This window comes from Oreochromis aureus, linkage group 3 (genome assembly GCF_013358895.1).
Source record: "Oreochromis aureus strain Israel breed Guangdong linkage group 3, ZZ_aureus, whole genome shotgun sequence".
NCBI classification, from domain to species: Eukaryota; Metazoa; Chordata; class Actinopteri; order Cichliformes; family Cichlidae; genus Oreochromis; species Oreochromis aureus.
This window is the reverse complement of record NC_052944.1, coordinates 14,899,233-14,911,570: the sequence shown is the minus strand read 5'-3', so window position 1 is coordinate 14,911,570 and position 12,338 is coordinate 14,899,233. Positions and strand designations below refer to the sequence as shown.

Below are 12,338 nucleotides of genomic sequence, written 5' to 3'. Positions count from 1 at the left end.
GCCTTTGTGCTGCAAAAATAAATTGGTTTTTGTGGTTTTTGTAGGTGTCTAATCTAAGTAAGGACCAGAAAACCCAGCTTCAGTCTGACAACCAGAGGAAACGCAGCCAGATTGAGAAACAACTCAAACGCAGTTTGAAGAAAAGGTAAGGATGGACATGGGGTGTAACTGGGCAGTTTTTTCCCTGATGTTGGGGGGAAAAAATCCTAAAATATGAAAAAAGGAACCAGTGATGGAGAATAGTTTTTCAAAAGAATGCTTATGAAATGTGTTAAGAAGGAGATACCTTGTAGAAGATGTGAAAGAGCTTACCTGAAATTGTACCTCAGTGAGTCCCAGGAACTGGTGCAGAGCGAGTTGGCTGCCTTGGATGATCTGGAGAAGCAGAAGAATCAGCTGAAAGAGATTCACATGCAGCAACTCCTAAAACTACGTGAAGAGCTTTTTGCATTCGAAAGAGAGAAGCAGAAAACACACCTGCAAGAGGTAATCTCTCTCTCATACACACACACACACCTCCTGCATGTACAGTGCTGTGAACAACTAGTACTTCCATAAGATTTAAAAGGGTAATTGTAATTGGTAAGCACATGCTAGGCTGCTAATCAAGCGCACTTGATTATTTATCATCAGGTACTGTGAAAACCTCCAGAAAAGCGGATGTTTTATCAGTTTTCTGTGCTGGAGCATTCGCGTGTGTGTTAACACAATGTCACGATCTTCAAACCGTGAAATGCTCAGAGAAACTGCCAAAACTTCATCTCAGGCCCTGCAGAGCTCAGTTAGCGTGTTAAATGTTAAAGTTTATGACTCACACCCAGCATGATGGTGGAGGTGTGATGATTTGGGTTTGCTTTGCAGCAATAGGACCTGGGTACCTTGCAGTCACTGAGCTAACCATGAACTCCTTTGTACACCAAAGTATTCTAGAGACAAATGTGAGGACATCTGTCCAAAAGCTAAAGCTTGGCTGAAACTGGGTCACAAAAGAGGTCATTGAGCTCAAGCACAGCAGACAACCTACAACAGAGTGCCTGAGTAGTGGCGTCACAATGCTCCAATCAAAGTCCAGACCTCAACCTGGTTGAAATGCTGTGGTGTTACATTAATAGAGCTGTGCATAAACAAATGTCAGTGAATTGAAACAAGTGCACAGTGATTTGCTAACAGGTCGCCTTGTCCGGGATGTGTTTCTAGGCCCACCAGAAGTTGAAGGAGATTGCCAGCGAATGCCAAGCAGCTCAGGTGAAAAAGGTCAAGGAGCTGTGCGAGAAGTAAGTCGGTCCACTTCTACATGTTACCACTGGGGGGATGTTGCACGTGTCAATCATGCAGGCATAGTGTGAATTTTCACTCCTACACGGACGAAGCTGCATGTCTTTTTACATTTTTTAAAATCCCACCAACATTCCTGAAATCACTACATTAAAGGACTATGAAATGGATATTAAATGCTGGATGCCACAGCAGCTAAATATGACCTATGGGTCATATGTGTCTACTGAACTGAAAACACCACATCTGAGCGCCTTGTGTATAAAGTTGGGCCAATATTGTAAAAACCTCTGCACCAATTTTTTATAATACACTTGTTTGAGTCAACAAAGTGTAAAATGCAGCAGCCAGACGTCTTACTGAAACCAAAAAAAGAGAACACTCCTATTTTAGATTTATTTCTAATTTTTGTTTTGTGTTTATTACGTTATTATAATTTAACATGAATGATCAAATGAGAAAAACTGAGTCAGAAGGAATTTGCATCAGACGTTTAGGGGATGACAATCTCCTTTTAGCTACTACGGTATATTTCATTTTTGCTTCGTCTGCGAGATTGATTTGATAGTCCTTGTTTGGACCTACTATCTGTGTGTCACTGTGTCTGCAGGGAGAAGAAAGAACTGCAGAAGATCCTGGACAGGAAACGACTAAACAGCATCAGTGAAGCCAAGAACCGTGAAAAAGACAAGGCTGAATCGTAATAAATTTTTTTTAAGTATTAGTATAGAAAAAGTCAGCCTTATTTTAAACAATTGCATTCCTCACTCTACTTTTCATCCTTATATTTTTTTCTTTAGGGAACTGAATGAGATTAACAGGAAACACATTCAAGATTCTGTCTCTTTAATCCGTGGGGTAAGTACTCGCCCTAGCACACACACTCTTCATCTTTTATCACCAGCAGTCCATTTTTCTTGTTTATAGCTCATATTTCTATTATTGTTATCAACTTCAAAGCACTTTCTCTGCCTTTTTTTTTTTTTTTTTTTTTTAAATCAACATTTTCCCCCTTTTCTTTTTCCTTTCTGTATCCCAGCTGGAGGAAGCACAGACCAGGAGAGACGACAAGCTGCTGCAGAGGCATCGGGACGTCCTACAACGCATAGATGAGGAGCTTCCACAGGTGAGCAAAAAAAGCGAGACTAAAAAAGTTTGATCTGCAAACAAAGGCAAAAAAATCTCCCAACTTGTCTAAAATTAAAAATACATGTAGCAACAATGCTGGCATCTCTATAAATAGAAATAAAAAAAATGACTTGTGTACTGGGCTGTTGTCTTGTTAGAGCGCATAGTGCATCCATAAAAACTCAAAGGGGTTTATTTTTAAACTCTCACTTGAGGATCACAAAAATGAAACCAGTGCGGAAGTTCTTTAAACCTGCATTGTTTCTAATGACCAGTAGGGGGCGACTCCACTGGTTGCAAATAGGAGCTCAGCTGTCAATGTGAATAATGACGCTGCTTCAACCTTCAGTTACCGCCTCAGCGAATACTTTTTTTAAATGTCTGATTTCAAATAGATACGATGGTTACAGCCATCTTTTATATACAGTCAGTTTCTTTATTCCAGTCATTTCCTGTTGTCACACACAAAAACAACAAATTTACCCAAGCTGACCTGAAAATGTGTTAATATTTTGCCGCTGTGTCATCTGCAGCTTAAGTCTCAGTTGGATCAGAAACTGGAAGAGGAGTATCACCGCCTTCCCGAGGAGATCTGCCAGCACCTACAGATCGAGCTGCAAAACAAAAATCTCCAAAAGAACGCGCTGTTCTCCACCTCGTCCAATCATAGCAGTCCCAGTACAGGCTCGGGCCCGCCCTCCAACTGCTCCACGCCCTCTAACTCGTCAACGCCCAGTCGGAGCACTTTGCACAGGAGCCGGGACAATAGCACCGCCTCTCTGGCCGACTCCACTTCGTCGTCCACCACGCCCGTCCTGTCAGACGCAGAAATGTCGTTCAATTAAAACTTTTACTCGTTCAAAGGAATATACAACAGGTGTCTATAGTGATTGTAATGTGGGATAGTAATGATGTAGAATATTTACTAATTTTATTCTTTCTTTTTAATCCTGACCTTTTTTTGGTCTTGTCTACAGAGCTATATTATTTTTTATTTTCGCCGTTTTTGTCAGAAAACTCATTGTGGATTATGTTGGAATAATTCATAAGAATCATAACCAGAGCTGTTTTGTTTCATTGTTCTTTTCTTGTCTAGCTTTTAATGTCACCCCTCGTCATTCCTATTGTTTTGTGTGGTCAGTCATCTTTTTTCCAGGCTTATAATGGCTTTAACCTCTTTTGTGGACCTTTCTTTAGCTTTAACCTGTGCAGAGGGGGGAGCATAACTATAAACCACATAACTAGCTCCCAGCTGCTGAGGGTAATGGTAAAGGGTACTTCTCACTACAAATTCGATCAGCTTTATTTTGTCACAGCTTTATCTCCTTGAGAAAGACGGGGAAAATTTCAGACAGCCAAAGGAGATTTTTATTTTTCCCAATTGTTATGAGGTTAGAAAAGTGCATCCCAGATGTGAGCACGTGAGTTTTAGGATGGATAAAACAGGAAAAGGGCGATTTTGAAATTACATTACAGCTGAACTTTTAGCTGTAATGACAGCGGCTGACCAGCAAGTGGTGCTACAGCCTTAACCGTTTTGGCGTTTTTTTTAAATTGGTGATTTGAGCTGTCTGTGCATGCAGCCTGATAATCCTATTAGACTGTACCCCAACACACACGCCTGCACATGCACACCTGGATTTGCCCCGTCATTGGTTGGGATGAAGCCTCTGCCCTTTAACCCTCCATGAAATTGCAGCCAATGAGGAAGGGGCAGAGGAGGGAGGGGGCATGAGCGCACATCCATCTGGCTACAAATTATGAGGGGTTTTGGTGACGCAACACTCGCTTTCTAAAACATGTGGGCTTCTCTCTCGACACACATACACAGTTTATTGGTTCAGAAACCCAAAGTCTCTAAAATCCTCATCCCATCCAATCTGCTCCACATAGACGCGTATTTAACACACAATAGGGACAAATCAAAATAATTTTTTCCAAATATCAGAGATTACTACACTCAAGGGAACTCGAGTGTGTATGTGTGTGTGGCCAGAACTTAATCTGTTGATGAGGCATCTGCTTTTGGGGACAGTAATACTTCCTACTAAATGGAGAGAGTTGGTGTGTATGCACTTCTGTTGCTGCAGTTAGTTTGACTGGAGAAAGACATCAAAAGCTAAAGTAGTGTCACTACTGTAGACGACAGTCTGATGATGAGACAGAGCGGCACTATGACATCTTAATGTAAAAATGCACTCATTTTTCTTTTCTTTTTTTAATTAAGGCTTTCTATTAGCGTGGTATTAATTATTTAATGCTGCTTGAACTTCACTAAAGCCTCAAAAATACCACTTGCATGTTTCCATTTTTTTTTAAATGGACATAAGGTACATGTAAATTTTATGTTAGCTTAAATATGCCCTTCCCACACAGTTCCTTCACTGTATTGGATAGCCAAAAATGGTGTGTGGCATTGTGATGTACAAACTGAATGGTGCATATAAATAAGTTAAATACCAGTTTCTGTCTCTAGCAGAGCTCCCTGTTTGGCTGTATATATTTTGGTTTTTGCTTTTGATTTTTTCCTCTTTACTTTTTTTGTCAGTTTAACAGCAGCGGTCTTTGTTTCCTTTTCTCGTCCTCATCGAAGGGGGAAACGATGGTACTTTGTTTGTGTGTACTGTGTAGGTATTTAGCTGTATGTGAATTTTACTACTGACCACAAGTGCTGATGAAAGATGGAGGTGAGAGAGGTTAAAGACGGCTGAGAAGAGAAACGAGGGTTTCATTTAAATGTTTTCTCAAAGAAAATAACTATTGGATGACGTTTTGGGAGTCCTGTCTTGTCCTCTTCTACGTCCATCCTTCGATGAGCACTGGCTGCCTGTATTGTCTGTCTGATTGCCCCCTTCACACACGTCATGTAAACTGTCATCTTTTGAAACTGAATTTTATACAACTTTTTGTCTTTTATTGTGATTTAAGTCTTTACTGATGGAAGACTGTGTCCATTCAGGCTGCTGAAAAATGAAACCCTTCATATCAAGTCCCCATCACAGACTCAGTATGTGTGTTATTTTTTTGGCATTTTAATATATCTGACGATTTAATGGCGCTGTTCTTTGTTCTCAAAAAGGAAATCTCTGAAACTAATAACAATTTTGCTTTGGTTGGTTTTTCATATAGGTCAACAGTAGGATAGCCATGACAGGCTCTGATGATTTTCTGTGCCATGCTCCATAGAGTAGACCTACATGTGCATGCTTATTTGTGTAGTGTGTTAAAGATTTGAGCCTTTATTTCCTACGTTGGTCTCAGAGGTGAAACTCACCAGTCTCAAATAATTTTACTTGCCAAAAATGTCAACATGCTCCTCGCAGGTCGTCTGTTTTAAAGGTCAGCCTGGTCCAAGCGATTTAATTCAATACATTTTATAGTGCCAAATCACAGCACAAGTCATCTCAGGGCACTTTACATAGTAAGATCAAAACTCTATAATATTTTAAAGGGGGAAAAAAAACAAGAAAGAGTTAAGCACTTGGCAACAGTGGCAAGGAAAAACCCCCTTTTAACAGGAAATGACCTCTGGCTTAACTCCGCCCACTGAGGCTCATCTGCCTCAGCTTATTGGGGCTGAGGGAGGAGCAAAGAGAGGAAAAAAGCACTGAGAAACAAAAGTCAAACACATTCCATATCCAGTTAACACTATCTAATGTCCTTGAACATCATAAAGTCATGACTGTTGGGTACTCGAGGTTTTTCCATTCCTGTTTTCGAGGAAAAACGTACATCCCATTTTTCATCTCTTTATGTTTAAATGCACTTTTACTCTATTTTACGTGTATATAAAAACCTTTAGTTCCTGTGACGCCGACATCAATGCAACTACTTTCTAAGGATTTTACTTTTTGTGTAACGTATCAGCCGTTGTTTATTTTGTGTACAAGAAAGGTTTTCCTCTTTGCACTTTGAGCTTGGATTTATTTTGTACTGTTCTTTTGGTTTTTGGATGGAAAATGTCATCGCATCCTAAATGAGAGTTTTTAGATTTTGAAAATTTAGTGAGAAATCAAACACAAGTCATCCACCGCTTGCCAGAAGTGGCATTTCTAAGCAGATCTGAGATTTCCATGTGGAACTCCAATTTAATAATGCAACTCTTTTCTCTGCTGTTAGCAGGAATTTTATCTGTGTATGCAAGTGAATAAGTAGGCTACAGTATTTCAAATTCGTTTTTTCTTTTTGTGCAAAGCTTTTGATATGTGGACTCTTACTCTACTGTAGAAATTCATGTTGTCAGTGGCTTTACAGATGATGTACAGTGTCTTTATAGATGAGCTAAGACAAAGATTATAAAACAGTTTACAGATGTCAGCTTAATATTAATTTATTGGTGGGATCACTTTCTGAGGCTAGGGGAAAAAGAGGAGTCGTCCAGTCTTTTTACTATAACGATTATAGGATGTATGTATCTCCTCCTTCATGAGTGGGCCAGTCTTTGCGCGAGCATCGTCACACACTGCGATTATTAATATTTTATTATAAATCCCAATTCTTTTGATTTCCGCGTTTTTCATCCCCCGCAAGTGCAATGTTAAATTGTCCATGTCTGTTTGTTTCAGGTGTCAATATATGTCGCCCATATGTAACTGAACTCTGAAAAATTCGCCCCTAAATAGGGAATGAAGAATTTGAAAAAACACCACCTGCGTGGCAACAACCACCAGTAAGGCAGTGAAATAATTATATTTTGATAATTTGGCATGTAAATGGTAGCAAATGAAAAATAAATGTAAAAGTATTTGCATAGTCTATTTTTAAAAAAATCAAGAAATTATAAGCAACACAAATCTGTGTGGCCTGCTACCTTCGAATGTTAATTTTATAATTTTCTTAACGGTGTTTAGGTCCAACATCTAACATTTTTCCAGTTCTTCAAGTTTGAGTAGATGCATAAATGGGATTAAATGGCCCAGTTGAACCTTGTGTTTATAGCAGGTTCACAAATGTTGCTGATCATATAGAATTTCTATGATGAAATCCACTGTTAGCATGCTAATATTAGCATTTAGCCCAAAGTATTGCTGTGTGGTGATTACAGTCTGACGTCTGGATTTGACATTTTATTTTGATCTGACTTTAAATTATATTGGTTTAATATTAAATTTGAATGCTAAAGAATTAGCATTTTTGCTAGTCAACGGGCTACTAGAGTCAATACTGTGGTCAGATTTTTTACACAGTTAAAACTCTAAAGAAGTCTTTTAAATTATAACTATTTCCTCAATCAGCATCTTTAATTCTTTACCGTGACACTGTTTTAGTCGAGTGCATCATTATGCTGCTTTGGCACACAGTCAGGGAAGAGAAGGCCAGTCTGTGTGCTAATGCCGTTAGCTAGTTTCCTTCCCAAAGGCATAGAGCCCCAGGTTTTTTTTTTTCGTGTCAGCTTTGAGCTTTAACCTCTTGTTTTTGTCCCACTTACCTTAAAAAATCCCATTCAAACAGACCTGCACACTACTGTGTTCTGACACAAACACATTAGCATAACGCTGGACACTGTTCACTTTAGCATCAGGCACAAACACTGCTCAACTTTGTTCTTCGCAGACATTTGGTGTGACTCGGCTCCCTCAGGCCGGCCCTACGGCTTTTGGCTGTTATTTCCTCCCCCCCTCTTCTCTCCCTCTTAGCCTTAGCCTCACTGCCCCATTTCCTTGCCTCCAGTTTCACCCAATAATGAGACCATCTTTCACTTTTGAACCAGTTTAATTAAAAACTGCAGCTGTGTTTGTACACATCAGTTAGTGACAGACAGCATGTGATATATTATACAAGATGTGTAGCCAGTCTTGTTCACACTGTGTATGTAGTGTATGACTGTGAGATATAAAGGGAATACTATACAATGATCTGGATGTAATGCTATATTGTTCCTTCATAACTGATATAAGACTGAGCATTGAATAATAAATGTCTAACCTCCATAGATGGACTGCAACCTTTCCTGATTCGTTTGGTTGGTTTTTGCGATGGATGGTAATTGTTCACCATCACCAACAAGTCTGCAGCATCTTCCTTTCTGCTGTTGGTTAATTTGCCATTAGTGTAGTTTTTTTCCCCAGGATTTTGAGGCACTTACAGTCCCTTCCATTCATTTGTAATGAAAAGTGTCTATTATTTAACACCTTTAGCTGTGTAATGGGTTTTGAGTTAATTGAATATGACTGAGGCAGAGCATTGCCTTCACACCCTCTTAAATTCAGACTATTTACAGGAAGTAGAGATACTGAATTGCCAAGAGAAACTTCCTCAAGTGCTGTAGCACTAAACAATAAACTGCTGTGCTTGATTTTAATATAATCTATCCATCTATTCTCAACCGTCTTTTTTAACCACCTATCCAACCAGGGTCATAGTGTGGCCTCTAACATTAGAAGGTAAGGCAAGGTAACCTGGAAAGGATGATATTCCATCACAGGTCCAACAGTTTTCACTTTACTAATACACTAATGTTTTTTTTTCAATGTGGATTAAAATATTCTGCCAGTCTACCTGCTATAGTGCAGGTACACTTTGTAAATCTGTGGGTATCCTTTGGTGTCTTTTGGATCCAGTGGGTTGCAGGGTGGGCCGCTGTACATGGGCTTTGTTGCTGGTATTCAAGCCACTTTCTTAAGTCTTTTCTGATCAGTTTTGAACTCTGACAGGGTGCATTGACCCGCTGAGAGAGATTGCTGCTGCTGAGGAGTGCTGTTGCCTCCCCAAGTTGGTACTTAGTCTACAGCAGTGTTTATTAGGGTAGGAAATGTCAAAGCAACGATGGCAATGATCTGATAAGAACAGACAACAGAGGAACAGCTGTTGTTCAGTCTGTACTTGAGTTTGAGTCAATCCATAAGACACTACAAGTGAAAGAACACTAAACTGGGTGAATTCACTGTATTTGCCTCTGAATAGTAGAAAAGTCAGAGTATAAGATACTGTAATTTGGAAATACCCAAGAATGGTATCATCTAATTAGGTGAATCTAAACAGGAAAAGAATGATTGAAACGGACAACGTCATTTCCTTAATCTTCATCATAATCGGTGCCGTTCCACAGCAGTGCCTCACCTCTGACCTCTCTTTAGGAAACAGACAATCTGCCCAAGGACATCAATAACAATATTAACATCATAAAGACATGATCAGAGCAGACAGGAGCAAGAGTCTTTCCTAAAGTCGCCGAGTGCTTGAATGAAAAGTAAAAACACATCTCATGTGGGGGAGGTGGCCTGTCTTGCTTTAGAAATAGCTCAAGATTAATGTGAGTAACCTTGTGGTCTTGCAGTAACAGAAATGTCAGTCATTACTCTCTCTGAGCCTGCCTGGTTCACTCAGTATAATGCACACATGTTATTGCCCTGATGCATTATTAAGAGAGAGCAGCCTGCAGCCTTCCCTCTTAAGAGTAGTCGTTTTATATCTGATAGAGCACATGGCAACAAAGGACTGTTACAGGCATTTGGTGCTGTGTGCGTGTTTTACTCTGTTGTTGTACTTTTTCTCCTGTCTTGTACTGTATTTGTGTGTGTGTGTGTGTGTGTGTGTGTGTGTGTGTGTGTGTGTGTGTGTGTGACCCTCTTTGACTGTATCACAGTCAAAAAATGAAAGGAACACTTTTTTAATCAGAGTATAGCATATAGAGTAAAGAAGTTATCCTTGTTGGATATTGATCTGGTCAGATAAGTAGCAGAGGGATTTGTTAATCAGTTTCAGCTGCTTTGGTGTGAATGAAATCAACGACAGGCTCATTAGAGGGGCAACAGCACGATGCACGTGGAGGCCACTGACATTTCACTGTCCTCATCTTTTCTGACTGTTTTTCTCTCGTTTTGCATTTGGCTAGGGTCAGTGTCATTGCTGGTAGTCACTCCAGAGGTTGCACAGGTGGACATGGATGTAGAACAGGGGTGGGCAACTCCAGGCCTCGAGGGCCGGTGTCCTGCGGGTTTTAGATCTCACCCTGGGTCAACACACCTGAATCACGTGATTAATTCGTTACCAGGCCTGTGGAGAACTTCAGGACATGTAGAGGAGGTCATTTAATCATTTAAATCAGCCGTGTTGGATCAAGGAAACATCTAAAACCTGCAGGACACCGGCCCTCGAGGCCTGGAGTTGCCCACCCCTGCTCGGGAAGGTCCTTAACCCGTCATCAGGATTTGTATCTGCTCCTCCTAAACTGCCAGAGCTAAAAAATGACCTCCAGCAGGCCACTGGTGTGAAAGTCTCTCGTCAAGCAATCAGAAATGGACATCATGAGGGTGGCCTGAGAGCCAGATGCCCGCTAGTGTGCTCGCGGCCTGATTGGCATGGGTTATAAAACACCAGGATTAGCAGATCCACCAGTGGCGCTCTGTGTATTTCACAGGTGAGAGCAGTTTCACCCTGAGCACACATGATAGATGGGTCTGGAGAATGCTGTGCTGCCTATAACACTGGTTAGCATGACCTGTTGGTCAGTGACGGTCTGGGGAGGTATACCCGTGGAGGGATGCACCGACTTCTACGGGCTAGGCAACAACACCCTGACCCTGCAGACCCTACGCTGGTGCACCTGGTCCCGCATTCCTCCTGGTGCACGACAATGCTCGACCTCATGTGGCGAGAGGATGAAGGATTCCACTGACTTGTCCCCACACTTACTTGATGTAGTCCATCCATATTTGGTCCATCTGACCCCGCCAGGTTGCACCTCAGACTATCCAGAAGCTCAGTGATGTGGGAGGAGATCCCCCAAGAGACCATTATGGACATTAGGACATTGTCACCCATGTATACAACCATGTTGGGGCCATACATATTACTGAGTACCATGTTGAGTTGCTGCAATGAAATTTCAGCAAAATGGACAAGGCTGCAGCATCATTTTTTCCCTTTGATTTTTGGGGTGTCTTTGAACTCAGCCCTCTGTAGTTGATACTTTTCATTTTCAAACAATGTGGCATCCTTTCATTCCTAACCCATGACTCGGTCCATATCAGTATAGCTATCCAGTGGGATTTTGATTTTTATCCCACTGAGATCTGACATGTTTTCAAAGTGTTCCTTTCATTTGTTTTTCACCAGACATAGTTTCTCAATCCAGTTAGTTTGGCACTAAAAAATTTGCTCTGTATATTTATCTCACTGGCTGACTACTGGAAGCCTGCCAAGGGGCAGCACCCAGTTCTTGTGAGGATCGCATCATCCTGTTCTTCTGGAAGCCATTAAAATAAAATTACTATATATTCTTGATTGGTTATAACTTTCTGTAAAACCACATTTGAACCCAAACCCGATCTGCAATATAAAAGCAGAGTAACAAAGACCAGCAGGTCCTCTCTGTTCAGTACAGACACACATACACAGACGGGAACCTTTTTGCAATGACCATAAGCAGAGAAAGTGTAGTATCCAACTAAAACTCATTGCTCCTTACACCACCATCTCTCCCCCTTCCTTCTTTCTCTTGTTTCCACTGTCCTCCCTTGTGGCTGCTGCTGCTGCTGGGCATGGTAAGGAAGGTTAGCTGAAAATATAATCCGTCACTGATTACCTGCTGCAAATCCTCCGTAATCAGAGCCTCTGAGGAGACGGCTGGTTCGAGGGATTATTCAGTTTATCCAGCGACAGTAATGCGTTTTGGTAATCACCTGCATCATTCAAAACTACTCATAACCTCATAAACAAATCAGTTCATCTGTGAAATCTATTACATTCGCACCTCTTTTCTTTCTTAATCTCTATAATCATATTTATCTTTTCTAAGTTAACCACTTCATTTCATTTCCTTTTTCTACCTATTATTTTCCCACATGATCCTGCATTTCTCTAGCACTATTCACGGGTCTCAGATAGTTATTTTCCCTTCATGTTTCCTCCTCATTTGCACCCTGCAAATAAGCAAACAAGCTGTATTGTGCATATTAGTTACAATTGCTTTGCCTATAATGGAAAGGCATCCC

The 12,338-nt window shown here is 40.8% G+C and overlaps 1 protein-coding gene across 3 annotated transcripts in view; it reads left to right on the top strand.

The window, feature by feature from the left end:
* plcb3 (phospholipase C, beta 3 (phosphatidylinositol-specific)) overlaps window positions 1-8,351 on the top strand; it is a 54,648-nt gene extending 46,297 nt beyond the window's left edge. For all 3 annotated transcript variants that reach the window (XM_031736785.2, XM_039609438.1, XM_039609439.1), the window contains exons 28-34: window positions 45-145; window positions 330-486; window positions 1,198-1,274; window positions 1,886-1,975; window positions 2,076-2,133; window positions 2,315-2,401; window positions 2,937-8,351. In XM_031736785.2, coding sequence (XP_031592645.1) covers window positions 45-145; window positions 330-486; window positions 1,198-1,274; window positions 1,886-1,975; window positions 2,076-2,133; window positions 2,315-2,401; window positions 2,937-3,248 — 882 coding nt within the window. In that variant the 3' untranslated portion in view covers window positions 3,249-8,351. The remainder of the gene's footprint in view (window positions 1-44; window positions 146-329; window positions 487-1,197; window positions 1,275-1,885; window positions 1,976-2,075; window positions 2,134-2,314; window positions 2,402-2,936) is intronic.
* Window positions 8,352-12,338: the final 3,987 nt, after the last annotated feature.